General features: G+C 46.9%; 3 protein-coding genes across 3 annotated transcripts; 1 reads left to right on the top strand and 2 right to left on the bottom strand.

Annotated features, from left to right (window-relative positions):
* Nucleotides 1-2,534: 2,534 nt before the first annotated feature.
* LAJ45_05751 (uncharacterized protein) lies at nt 2,535-4,774 on the bottom strand (the record flags this gene model as incomplete). Its single annotated transcript, XM_046115320.1, has 7 exons — nt 2,535-2,668; nt 2,722-3,028; nt 3,089-3,240; nt 3,309-3,555; nt 3,644-3,992; nt 4,045-4,159; nt 4,255-4,774. 7 exons carry the CDS (start codon nt 4,772-4,774, stop codon nt 2,535-2,537), a joined length of 1,824 nt encoding a protein of 607 aa, XP_045971369.1.
* A 2,846-nt stretch (nt 4,775-7,620) lies between these two features.
* LAJ45_05750 (uncharacterized protein) lies at nt 7,621-8,647 on the top strand (the record flags this gene model as incomplete). Its single annotated transcript, XM_046115319.1, has 4 exons — nt 7,621-8,087; nt 8,146-8,413; nt 8,466-8,542; nt 8,599-8,647. 4 exons carry the CDS (start codon nt 7,621-7,623, stop codon nt 8,645-8,647), a joined length of 861 nt encoding a protein of 286 aa, XP_045971368.1.
* A 1,001-nt stretch (nt 8,648-9,648) lies between these two features.
* Nucleotides 9,649-10,283, bottom strand: LAJ45_05749 (uncharacterized protein; the record flags this gene model as incomplete). The annotated part of the gene is made up of 3 exons (XM_046115318.1): nt 9,649-9,748; nt 9,800-10,101; nt 10,155-10,283. The coding sequence occupies 3 exons, from the start codon at nt 10,281-10,283 to the stop codon at nt 9,649-9,651; spliced, it is 531 nt and encodes a 176-aa protein (XP_045971367.1).
* Between the last annotated feature and the right edge of the window lie 1,754 nt (nt 10,284-12,037).

Below are 12,037 nucleotides of genomic sequence, written 5' to 3'. Positions count from 1 at the left end.
GGGATTTGTAGAGAGTTTTTTTTTTTTTTGGGGGGGGGGCATGGGCCTCTGGGTTGGGGGTTGGGAGCTGGGGCTTGGGTTGGGCCCATGTCGGGGACAGGGGAGGATTTTGGTTGCCCCTCTCCTTCACCGGGATGGTGGAGGAGGGGTGTTGAGATGTCCCCGGTCCCGTGGGCCCTCCTGGCCTCCTTGCCCTCTCTCTGGCCTGCTCCTGCGTCGCCGCCCCCGCCAGTCGTCCGGGTGCTGTGCCCCCCCCCACCCCCCACAGTTCTCGTCGCCCGCCCTCCTCCCCGTCCGCCGGCCGCCTCCCCTGCCCTTGCCCCTCCCCCTGCCCCTCCTGCCCCCATCCGCTGCCTGCCTCCCGTCCGCCGTCCGCCGTCCGCCGTCCGCCCTCCCCCGGCCCCCCTCCCTCGCGGGAGGGATCTTTTTTCTGTGGGTCTCCCCGGGCGTAAAGCCCGCGGGAGACCCTATTTATCATTTTTTTTTTGTGGGGTCTCTCTTGGGCGTAAGGCCCAAGGGGGACCTTTTTTTTTTTTGGGCCCCCCCTCCACCCCCTCTTGGACCTTGGGCGATGCCGAGGGTCCGATAGGGATCTCGGAGGGGAGCGGTGACACGGCAGGTGTGTTTGTGTGGGTCTCTCTTGGGCTTTGTGCTCCAGGGGGACCTTTTTTTTTTTTTTTTTTTTTTTTTTTTTTTGTTCGTTCTGTCCCGGCGCTGTTCTGCGGGTCCGGGGATTTTTTATTTTATTTTATTTTATTTTATTTGCCTCTCTTGGATCTTGGGCCTTTGGCCTGAGGTCCGAGAGGGGCTTTTTTTTTGGTCCCCCTCCCTCTTGGGCATCGCGAGATGCGCCGGAGGATCGATGAGGGATTCTAGTAGTTTTCTTTGGCCCCTCCTTTCCCGCCTCTCTTGGATCTTGTGCTTCGGCCTAAGATTCAAGAGAGGCTTTTTGTTAATCCCTTTTCCCCCCCTAGATTCCCTCTTAGACTCTGGGCGACGCCGAGAGTTTAAGAGGGATCCGTATTTCTTTTTATTTTAGCCCTTCTGTCTCCTAAGACCTTCCCGGGCCCCAAAAAGACCTATATCGTGTAAAACAGCATTCATTACCGACCACCAAAGACGCCACACCCCCCTCCACCATTCCCCGCGCCCCTCCATCTGTTGGCCCACCCTCTAGCACTCAACCCCGCGGTACAGAGCACGCGGCCGCTGCGAGTATATCGTCGAGTGATATACCGTGATTGGTGCCCGATCTGGTAGTTGGCCCACTGGCTAGTTGGTATGCGGGGTTGAAAGTTGCAAGGGCCTCGCTCACAAAACTTCATGTGGTATGTATATGTAGTAGTAGGTGGTAGCTAGTAACAGGTAGTAAACGTCTCTTGGCTACATGTAATTAGAATAAATCATAAAACGGAGCAAGCTATATCATTCCTCCAGTAATCGTGTAGCGAGCTGCCTAAATTCACCACCTGCACGTATATAGCCACCTCTCCGCTAACTACATACGTCCCCTACGATCACAGTATTGATATCTCCCCAAATATATACCTCATAGAGAGCACCGCGAGAACCCACGTTCAGGTCCCATATTATCGAATCAGCGCCGTAGCCAAGAGCTACATATAGCCGATACATCACCCATCCCCACCGGCCATCCCAATCTAACCGACCACCACTATATATCATTACACGCATTCGGGACTCTCCAGCAAGGACCACATCCGCCGCATCACAGATATCACTCGGCCGGGCACAACTACTAAATTAGGCTAGCCCCGTCCTTGTTTCAGCTTGCGCCGAAAAGCTCGGACGAGACTGCGGGGTTGACAGCCACGCACGTTGCCGTTACGGACATGCCAGCTGCCACAAGCCACATCATGGCCCGGGCGGGCAAAGCGAAAAAAAACGAAGGACTGAAAAAAAAAATAAAAAAATCAGGACTACATATATTATTTACATTTTCCATGTACGTACCCAACTTTACCACAGGCACAGATGCAAAGAGATGAGAAAAAAAAAGGTAAAGAAAAAAGAAAAAGAGAAGTGAAAAAAGGGAAGAAAAAACAACAACCATATTCCCACATAATACTCGTCACAATACACATCTCACATTGGAATTCGGTTCTTTCATCGTCATCGCCTCAACCTGAACCCCTGCAGCTGGTACTTTACCGTCAATAAAAAAAAAATTCCACAAAGCAATTCTGACTACCTATAATTTCAACCAGGGCCCGGAAAGAAAAAAAACTGGGATGAGTAGGGACTGAAAGGAAATTCTCTGTAACAGCTATAATTTCTCTTTGGCTGTAGATACCTGAACAGTGTGATTGAGGTAAATATGTTGAGGAAAGCAACCCTTGCCATAATACAACAAAACAGAGAAAACGGAAACGTTGATCAGATACAAAGAATTGAGGAAGGAGGAAAGAAGGATGTTGTAATAACGAAAAACCCATGTGCCAAGAAAACAAAAAATGCCGTACACCCCCACGATTCCTGAAGTATGGACTAAGAGTAATAAGTCCCCAGAACTTTTAACCTTTCAGGTAATCGTTACTAAGATTAACAAACGCCCCAGGACCCCCATCCTCACTAATTTCATTGATCAAGACTGTAGATTGTTGAACAAGTCTTTCCAATGCGGCTGCCGGAGACTTACCAAGTGAGACTAGAAACAATTAGCGCCGTGTCTCTGTTTAAATAGTAGAAATATTTACGCACCTAGAATAGCTGAATTGAGTTCCTCCGCAACCGATATACGGCCCTTTTCGTCCAACAAGTGCGCAAGGACGGAGTTCTTTGGATCTGTATACGCCAATAGGCTGAATGCTTCCTCCAACGCCTTTCTGATTTCTGGTCTGGTATCCGTCTGGAAATCAAATCTCAATTGTCGACCATACTCAACTGCGGCGTCAAGAGCACTTTTCACCTGTCCACCTGTACCAGGCCCTATACTCCCATACTCGTCCTCAACATCCATTTTTTCCCATTCCGCCGCGGAATTTGCCGAATCATCGATCTCCATGTCCTGCGCAAAAACATCAACCATCGTTTCGTCGTGTCCATTGCGCATTGGGGGTTCATGTACAGTTTCTGCAAACTGTCTGATCATCTCCACCAATTTTCGGCAGCGTAGTCTGAAGTAGATTTGTTCGTTGTTTTTGAAGACGCTTGGGTAATATTGTTTGGTGAATTTGAGCGCATGATCCACATCACCATCAAGGATCGCGCTACGAATCCCTATATAGTCACGTGATTGGTTAATGCAACTGATGTGGATAATACTGATTCAATTTTCATGGACGTACTTTGGCGGTTGATCGCATCTCCATCTTCTTTCAACTCCAAAGTTTTCGTGTTTTCTTCCCGCCCACTCACAAGTGCTCGTGCTTCGCTCTGAACATCAGCTGAGAATGCTCTAGCGGTGTCGACATATCCGTCATGTGCTAGATATTGCGCTACCAGAGCTTGAATTAATGCTGCTTCATCCATTACTGGGCAAAGTCCAACCGTTGGGTGGCTGTTAATTTCTTTATACACCACGGCTTTCTCCTCCTGGTTATTTATAAACGTTAGTATCCAATCAATAAAATATCGAACCTCCTAGTATGAAAATAATCAAGATATAGCCTTGGAACCCTACATTCATATAACCGTCAATATCAAAAACGAACCTCTCCTGCCCAAAGTTGACTCTAATATGCTCCCCGGGTCGTTTCATTCCTACGGCCGGGTATAGTTTTGTGCTCTTGATGTCCCGGAAAGCAGTTTTTAGGAAAAGGCCGTTCTTAGTGAAGAACGCAGTTCCGGTCCGAAAGTTCACGCCACACCCGATAACGTCATTTGTTGAAAATTGAGGACCATACTGCTTTCCAGTTCCTTGACAACAGAACGAGTTCCCGTCATCGCCATGGTACCCCCATGACTCCGGTTCCCAGCCCGGTAATCGATTAAGAGGAACCTTCTTGGTGCAGAACCCAACGCCGATCAATCTGTCCAACAACTCAGTCTCCGGAGCATGCCAATGATTCGAGAATAGCTCACCCTTCCTTCCCTTTAGAGACAACCGTGATCTCATAATAGAATATACCACATTGAGGCGGCATAAACTGATCTGCCCGGACAGCAGCTGCATCGTTGTCACTCACTTTTTGTGGACCTGATAGCAGAAGAAAAGAAGAAAAAAGCGTCAGTGTTCAATTCCTCCCAGAGCTACATTCATTCAATAATATCATTTCCTAACGGCGGACGAACCAACAAACTTCACCTCCAACCCATCATTCAACAAATCTATCCCAGGGCACTTGTCGCTCTCATTCCAGCGGGTCGGTAATGGTGTTAGGGCCTCCTCGTCTCCAGGGACGTTCTCAATGATATCGTACGCTAGCCCCCGATGTGTTTGCGGTAGCTTTCCGGGTATGGTCAAAGATGGAGGTGGCGTAGGAATCGGATTAAAAACGGCAGAGGAGGATGCTAGTCGTTCGGCGTAACTTGACTCGGCAAGATAGCTAGGAACCGTAATAGGCTGTCGAATACTGTGTTGCTGCGGGCCTGAAGTGTAACCGTTCGAGCCTGCAAAGTTAAAATTTGATAGATACCGAGGATGTACTCCGGTCCCGTTGTGGGTGATCCCGTCGGAATAGAGGCGAGGTTGAGCTTGACCAGCAACGACCGAGGCGTAGGAACCGCTAGGTGCCACAACAGGCCTTCTGATAGATGACCCAGACATCGTGGTAGCAGCCTGACTGGAGGCTGCTGGGATCGAGTTTGTCATGGACTGGTCCTAAAAACCCAGGTCGGAAGAAGAATTGCTAACTCGCAGGGTGCCACTGTTTGGGGGGAGGGAATCGGATTTGATCGAGTTTCAATAACGACTGGTTACGCGAAACGGAGCGGGTAGACAGTTTGAGACGTGTGGGTTGGCTCGCTCTAAACAGGTAATCCAATCTTGATGCTGGCTGGCACTTTTCACTATTTCCTTTCCTGCACAGTGAGCGAGAGGGGGAAACGAAAGAGGGTACAATGAGTAGATGGCGGGGAACGAGAATAGAGCGAGGAGACAACAGGTAAAGGATGGGAGGGTAAGATGGCCACGAAAGAGTCACAGTAGGATACTGTATATCGTGGGAGTAGGATGAACCCAAGCTAAGGACAGCAAGACGGGTGGAGGTAAAGATCAGAGTAGGAGCGAGCGAGTTGAGTGGGTACGTTAGTGAAGTGATAGGTAAAGGCAAAGGCAAAGGAAGAGCTGCAACTATCTTGAGGCTCTCTTTGTTGCCCACCTGCCTGGCAATCTGTCTAGGAGTTCCCCGTAATTTCTTCTCCGTGGATCTTTTGAGAAGTTCCCTTTTTCTTTTTCTCGTTCTCTCCAGTCGTTACTCTCACTTTCTCTTACTCAAACTCTCTTCTTGGCCTATCTCTCGCAGCTTCTGCTCAGCAGGCGCAGAATGATGTCGTGTAGAGTTACGATGAATGTATGTATGCAACGTAAGGCCGAGAGCAAGCGATCAAGTGCTCAAAGCAAATGCAAGCACGTAACTCAACACAACCCTTGTAACATGTACCCAGAACTGGCGTGAGGGGAAATGTTCAAGCGACCTTGTCTTAAGTGGTGATGGGATGGTGGGGCTGGGGAACTGCGTGGCGCCTGCTGTTCTGAGACGCTCTCACCTGTGGCTCTCATCTACATACAATGCGAGCAAGCTTATTCATTGACAGTGCAACCTTGGCATGTCGCTGACAATAGCGCTTCCAATACTCCATAAGCTAATCCCTATATGGCGGCTTTGTACCACATGATGTCGCCCTATGCTCATTCTTGAGATCTGCTCTGCCCTCTGCTCGAGTCTCGTGCGCCAGTTGGCCAGAGAGAACTTTTCCCCCCTCGCCCTATCCAGGTACCTGTTGGGTTGTATTGCGCTCTGCTGTCGTTACTCTACATTTAATAACTACATACGTGCACCTACTACCAACCTGCCTTATGATTCCGGGATTTCCCTCCAACCCCGGTGCGGATGTCGACTTTTCTTGATGCTTGCGTGCCTACCTGTCCGCTTCTTGTTCTAGGATGGAAGCAATAAATAAAAATATCAAATTCATGGATCCCAATTAGAAAAAAAATGACGGACAGATTCATGCATGAATCTCAAATGAAAATCGCTCTACAGGAGCGAATGAAACAGCCGCGAGAGTAGTAACAATGGATGGAGTGTAGCCTTCGGAGGGGGCCAGGATAAAAAGAACGCACACGAAGCTGGAATTGTGGAGCGAGTGTGTAGCCGTACCCAAGACGTGGATAATAAAAGGCAATTTGTTGCACACTTGCCTGAGTCGGCTGTGCCAGGATTTTTCCAGGACAGATGGACAAAGACGCATGTCTGAGGAGGAGAAGGAATACGATTGTGGAGGGCAACGAACGGCACAGATATAGAGTTTATTGGAGAGGAAGAGTATTACGATGTTTGTCTTTTAATCTACATCTTCTACTCTACAATACCTATGCACTTACTGCTACTGATTCAAGTTCCTACTACGACCAATATTAAATGTCTTTCTACTGCTAAATAATGGCTACATACGTACATAAACTACCATATAAGTACTGTACATGTAGTTAAGTACGTTTACATCCTATTAAGTGTACTAATACTATCACTGCTCGAGAATTACTACTATCATTAAGATTATTGCTACTGGTGATAAAGTACATATACTTATACACATGTACTCCATCCTGCAAGAGAGGTTATAAGTGGGTTTTGACACTTAAACATTTGCATATATAGATGGACGTTATTGCCTTTTCCCCTTTCTTTGAGAGATTTGCATAGAGCACCGGGCAGTATGAAATCTACTATAGCTATGGATATAGTAGGACTACCCAGGGCCCTGTACCCAGAAAATAAACACAGGAACCCCAAGTCAAGACTCCGGTGGTGATAGAATGCGTATTGTCAAATTATCGCCAATTCACCCGTATTTCCCGACACAAAATTGTGCCTAAGACCTCATTTAGAAAGCTATTACCCCCATCGACCCATTTATTTAGCGATCCAGAGTAGATTCCTGGCAATCCTGAAGGTCGTGTCGGGTCTTCTTGGCCGAGACTCAGCAACAACGGGAGCAACGCAAAGCTTCACACACTTCCACACCCAGCCATCCCACTGGCATCCGCCGCACACACCAAACCCAACCCCAACCGACTTCGGCCTTACCCCTAGAGAGTTCCAGTGCTCACGGCTACCACCACCACTAAAAGTAACAAGCACAATAATAAAATGCATTCCCTCTCCCGCTTGCCTCCTGTTTTCCCCTTCTCCTCTCCTTCCTCCCACCATCCATCACCATCATCACCAACTCCGCAACACTTTCGCAATAATCGTCTTTTGCTTCACCGTGACCGCTTCTCGCCTCACAATCATCACTATTACAACAGCAACCGCACATCACCTGCTCGCTAGCTGTCATTCTTGATTCTCGGCTCCACTCCACCCCCAGTGAAAAACGAAATCGCCCTCGTGCGACAAAATCTATCAAGAATCGAGTGGCCTATCTTTGCTACTCTTTTCCCTCAGAAACGTCGCCACATTTAATTACCATACAGATTTTGTTTCCGGTATAATGGCTGGCTCTTCGGATTCTTCGATAAGTTCGTCTCTGCCCTCGCTTCCTCCATCGCCGGGGGAATCAGCATCAACTTCTTCATCTGGGGTCGCTCCTCCACCCCCTCCACCGCCGCCTCCACCTCCTCCAGCAAAACAACGCAAGAAGCCGGGACCAAAACCCAAGCCAAAGGTTCCTCAGTCGCTGATTATCAAACTTCGGCTTGGCTCTGACCATCTCAAAAACTTTCCGCAGACGGCGAATGCACTTACGAAATCTCCGCAAGATTTGACCCCGGGGACTGCTCCAGTATCTCCACCACAGCAGGTAGATGCTATGTCGCCCATGAATTCAGACTTGAACGCGACACCAGTACCTCCTTCTTTGGACAGGCCTAAGGGCACCCCTGGCCCGAAACCGGGCTCAAAACGTGGAAGGCAACCAGGTGCCCAGCCGAGTAAGCCAGGAAGAAAGAGGACTAAACTGTAAGTTCATTTTTTTCCTGTCTGTTTTCGCATAAAACCATATACTCATATTATATAGTGACCCCAACGCTTCCCCAGCGACTCATCACTCGAACCACGGCAAGCTTGGGCCCAAAGCAAATCAAGGTGCCATCAATGCAGGTCTCCGTGCTTTAGACCGCACAGGAAGGCCATGTAAACGTTGGGAGAAGTCTACTTTTCGTTTGAAATCCTTTACAGGTGTCCAGTGGTCTGTCCCTACTTGGGGTGCCCCCTTGGTTGATTCGTCGGCCCCTCCAACACCTCCTCCTGGAACTACACCTGAGGTCGCCTCAGCAGCACCGTCGGTTACTTCTGAGACCCCAGAGATCAGAATTCATCCCGATATGATGAACATAGACCCTCCCAACCATTTTGAGCAGCCATATGTATCCGAGAGGCTCGCGGTATAATAACCAAAAAGAAAGGAAAAAAACGTTAGTAACTTGCGTTTCGTTTCTAGTTACTTTGTTACTAATATTGCATTATCCAGAACCGTACAAGCGTCTCCAATCAGGATCATTATCAATAATAGCCGATAATCAAATTTCATTCGCTTGTCACTCCGATTTCTTGAACTGAGTTTGACGTGTCTCTTTCCTATCTCTTCCGACAAGCAGCATCTTGTTGCCTTTGGGTACTAATACTTATTCCTCTTCTGTATAGATTGGTCACTGTATAAATTTCCTTACTTCTGATCACTGCCCTTTAGGCATATTTTTCTTTTGTCGTTATTTCCTTTTACCAAAAAGCTGTGGACTTTCTATTTGGATTCTTATTTCTTTTGGTTCTGTTTTGGGGGCGGGGCTTTGGTTAGATTTTTTTTTCTCCCTTTTTTTCTTTTCTTTCTAGGTACTGTTAGTCGCTGGAAGGACTATCAATTAGAACGGTAGCCCGGCCTGGTGTGAGTGGGGCTGTATGTAACGATACGGTATTTCTCGGTACCTTTTTTTCAAGTTCTTTGCTTTCATAATTGTTATCAGGTTTGGTACTTGGTGGGACGCTATTGGTTAATCTGAGAGAGGGGATACATATGTTTTTCGGTTTTCGGTATCTTAGGGGGGAGGGGTGTTCTAGAAGGAAACTCACATGTGGTGATGTGCTCGCGGGGCATGACTACATGAAACGCATGGGTATTTGCTGGCACTTTACGCATATGGGGCAGGTTGAGTTCATTTCTGGTGGATAGTAGGTTCTGCCATATCGATAGAGTTCTCAACGAAGAAATATCACATGACACACCCAGACTCAAGTAACCTATAAAAACTAATTCATTCATTAATTCGTCCCCTACACGTGTTTCATGACTACTCCATTACTCCAATGATTCCAGTTCCCAACTCCACGCTATCACCATTCAGAAAAATCTGGGTATCCGCTGAGTCTTGAATGTTGCAACTCTAAACAACGAGCTAGCCAGCCCATTAGACCCGACAATGACCTACGAGAAGAGAGAGGGAAAGAAAAAAAAGAAAGAAAAAACAAGGCTAAAAGCTGAATGCAATTGCCGCGGCCATATTCCAACTAACTAAAAGGGAAGACCCTAGTCTTCGGCTTCTTGGTGACGGAGCATGAGGAGACGTTTGTATTCTTTGGGATCCTTATCCCAAAGCTCTGCAGCCTGTCCGTTGAGAGGCGATTTGCTATTTGTTGTTAGTTACTGTTTTCTTGAGTTATTCAGTGAAGATATTTACTTGTTCGGCTCTCCAAGTAACGATTGCAGTGACAGCAAAATCGACTGTACGTTGTAAACTGCGCTCCACTTGTCTTTCAAGATATCCAAACAGATCCTCCCCGCCATGTCAACATTAGGATGGAACATGGGCGTAGTGAACAACACCGTTGGAGGAGACATAGGGTAGTTTGACGGGAACTCGAGAGAGAGCTTGAAGACGAGCCCATCGTAAGGTGTCTCTGCTGGACCATGGATGGTTCCAGTCCACGATAGAAGATTGCCATTTTGTGGGAACGCAGAGATTCCAGGGGTGGAGTTCGTCTGCTACTGAATTAAAGGTTGTAATTCCCAGAACAGGCGGGGGAGGAAGTTACCATTAGTTGCATTAGTTCCTGCTGAAGACGCTTAGACACTGATTGCCCAGCGTTGATACCAGACGGACCGGCGCTTTTGGCATTGGGGGCAGTGGGGGCTGAAGAGCTGTTTTCGGCGTCGTTATCCATAGTGACAGTTTTGGTGTTTGTTTTCGAAGGATTTGTGGGTTTTCTTGAAGTGGGTTAGAAATAAGCGGGAATAGTGAAAAAGCAGAGGAAAGCGGCTGTGGAGGAGGTTGAGAGAGAGAACGGCTTTGCTAAAAATGATAAACAGCTAGACGTGGTGGTTGCCCTGCCAACCAACACACAACCACTAGCGCCAACAATCCTTGTGGCTTAGCGTTACCTCTGCTGTCGAGTGATTGTGCATGACACGATATCACGATGAGATTTATTGATTTATTGATTCATTAGACGCGTGAAATATGATTGATTATTTGATTAATCCAACAAAGTATCAGTTTATAAAAGTACATGATATGATATAAAATCTAGATTGTGTTTGTATTCACCTTACTTGAGTAACCTCGCTGTTTGTGTTCGCTTGGCTCACTTTGGACACTAACAGTCACAATGTTACCGCATATAACAGCGCTAGCCACCATATCGCTGAAAAGATCCATTGAATACATGTACATGTACATGTACCTAATATTCAGGCCCGGCTGGGATTGCACCTACTACCGATGTCCGGAACTATTCGTAAACTACATGTATCCTATGACTTACAATAGAGAATGACTAGCCACCCCCCAATATAGTTCGTGGACGACTGGTTTTGTTATATATATTTAAAGAAAGGTGGGTAAAGAGCTAGCGCTAATACGGTATATGTAATTAATAACCCTAAAGAGTATCGATTCTATCTTGAGTTATGTATATATACATGTATGTGTTTACCTACCTGGTATTGAACTCGGAAATCTGGGCTCTAGGTATTGATATTGCGAGTTATCAAAACTATCCGGACATCGTTGCAACCAAATTTCCAACTTCAACGTCGCCTTTCTCCACAACCACAAGGAGAGAGTACAGGAGATTTGATTTCTGTGATTTCTTATGCTTCTATTATCTTAAGCTTAAATATAAGCTCAATTGAAGTGGTTTCAAAATGCCAATTTGTGTGGTTGCGATCGACGCGAGCTCAAGCGTCCAGATAATTGATAACCCGCAATACATAACCAACCTACGAGATAGTTATAAATACTCCTGCCCCGCCAGCACCAGCAACATTTACAGGCCGCCCCGATTTCAGAGCATATATGCAGATACGTATACGCTTAAAACCACAGAAATTTTCGGGGAGTGGCAGTCTCAAACTGGCCAGTATAAGCTACATAATCTCCATGTAGCTGTATATAATCCATAACGGACCACTATAAAGCAGTGTATTATGTAGAGACTCTTGCGGAATCTTATCCACAGTAGAGCCACTGATTCGGCTCTTGACTGTGCCCAAGAGTTCCCGAAACGAAGGTTAAATCACGCTATATCACTCGATAATTTTTTGTTGTTTGCAGGTACAGGAATATTGTAAAAGAATTTTTTTACATAGAAGGGCCTTGTTAGTATCCCGTATGATTCATAGCATAACTGATACCAGAAACTTCCATCATAAGTACCCCGCGACGCACGTGACACCAGCCCAAAGCCAGCCATGAACCACAACACCAAGCATAACTCCCAGTCTCGGAGGCCCAAAATCAACACCTTTTCCTCGTGCTTTGTTACTTCATTCATCCTTGTTTCCCTAATTACGGCACCCTCGACAACCTTTCCCTGAGGCATGGATAATGGGTAAACATTACCATAGGGGTGTGTTAGACAGACTTTGTTTGGCATCAATTACACATCGCTAATACAGATACTTGCTGGCGAGGTAC

This window comes from Morchella importuna (genome assembly GCF_003444635.1).
Source record: "Morchella importuna strain M04M26 chromosome Unknown Morimp01GS016, whole genome shotgun sequence".
In the NCBI taxonomy this organism is placed as follows: domain Eukaryota; kingdom Fungi; phylum Ascomycota; class Pezizomycetes; order Pezizales; family Morchellaceae; genus Morchella; species Morchella importuna.
Note: the sequence above shows the minus strand (reverse complement) of the source record. Positions and strands in the feature narration are given on the sequence as shown.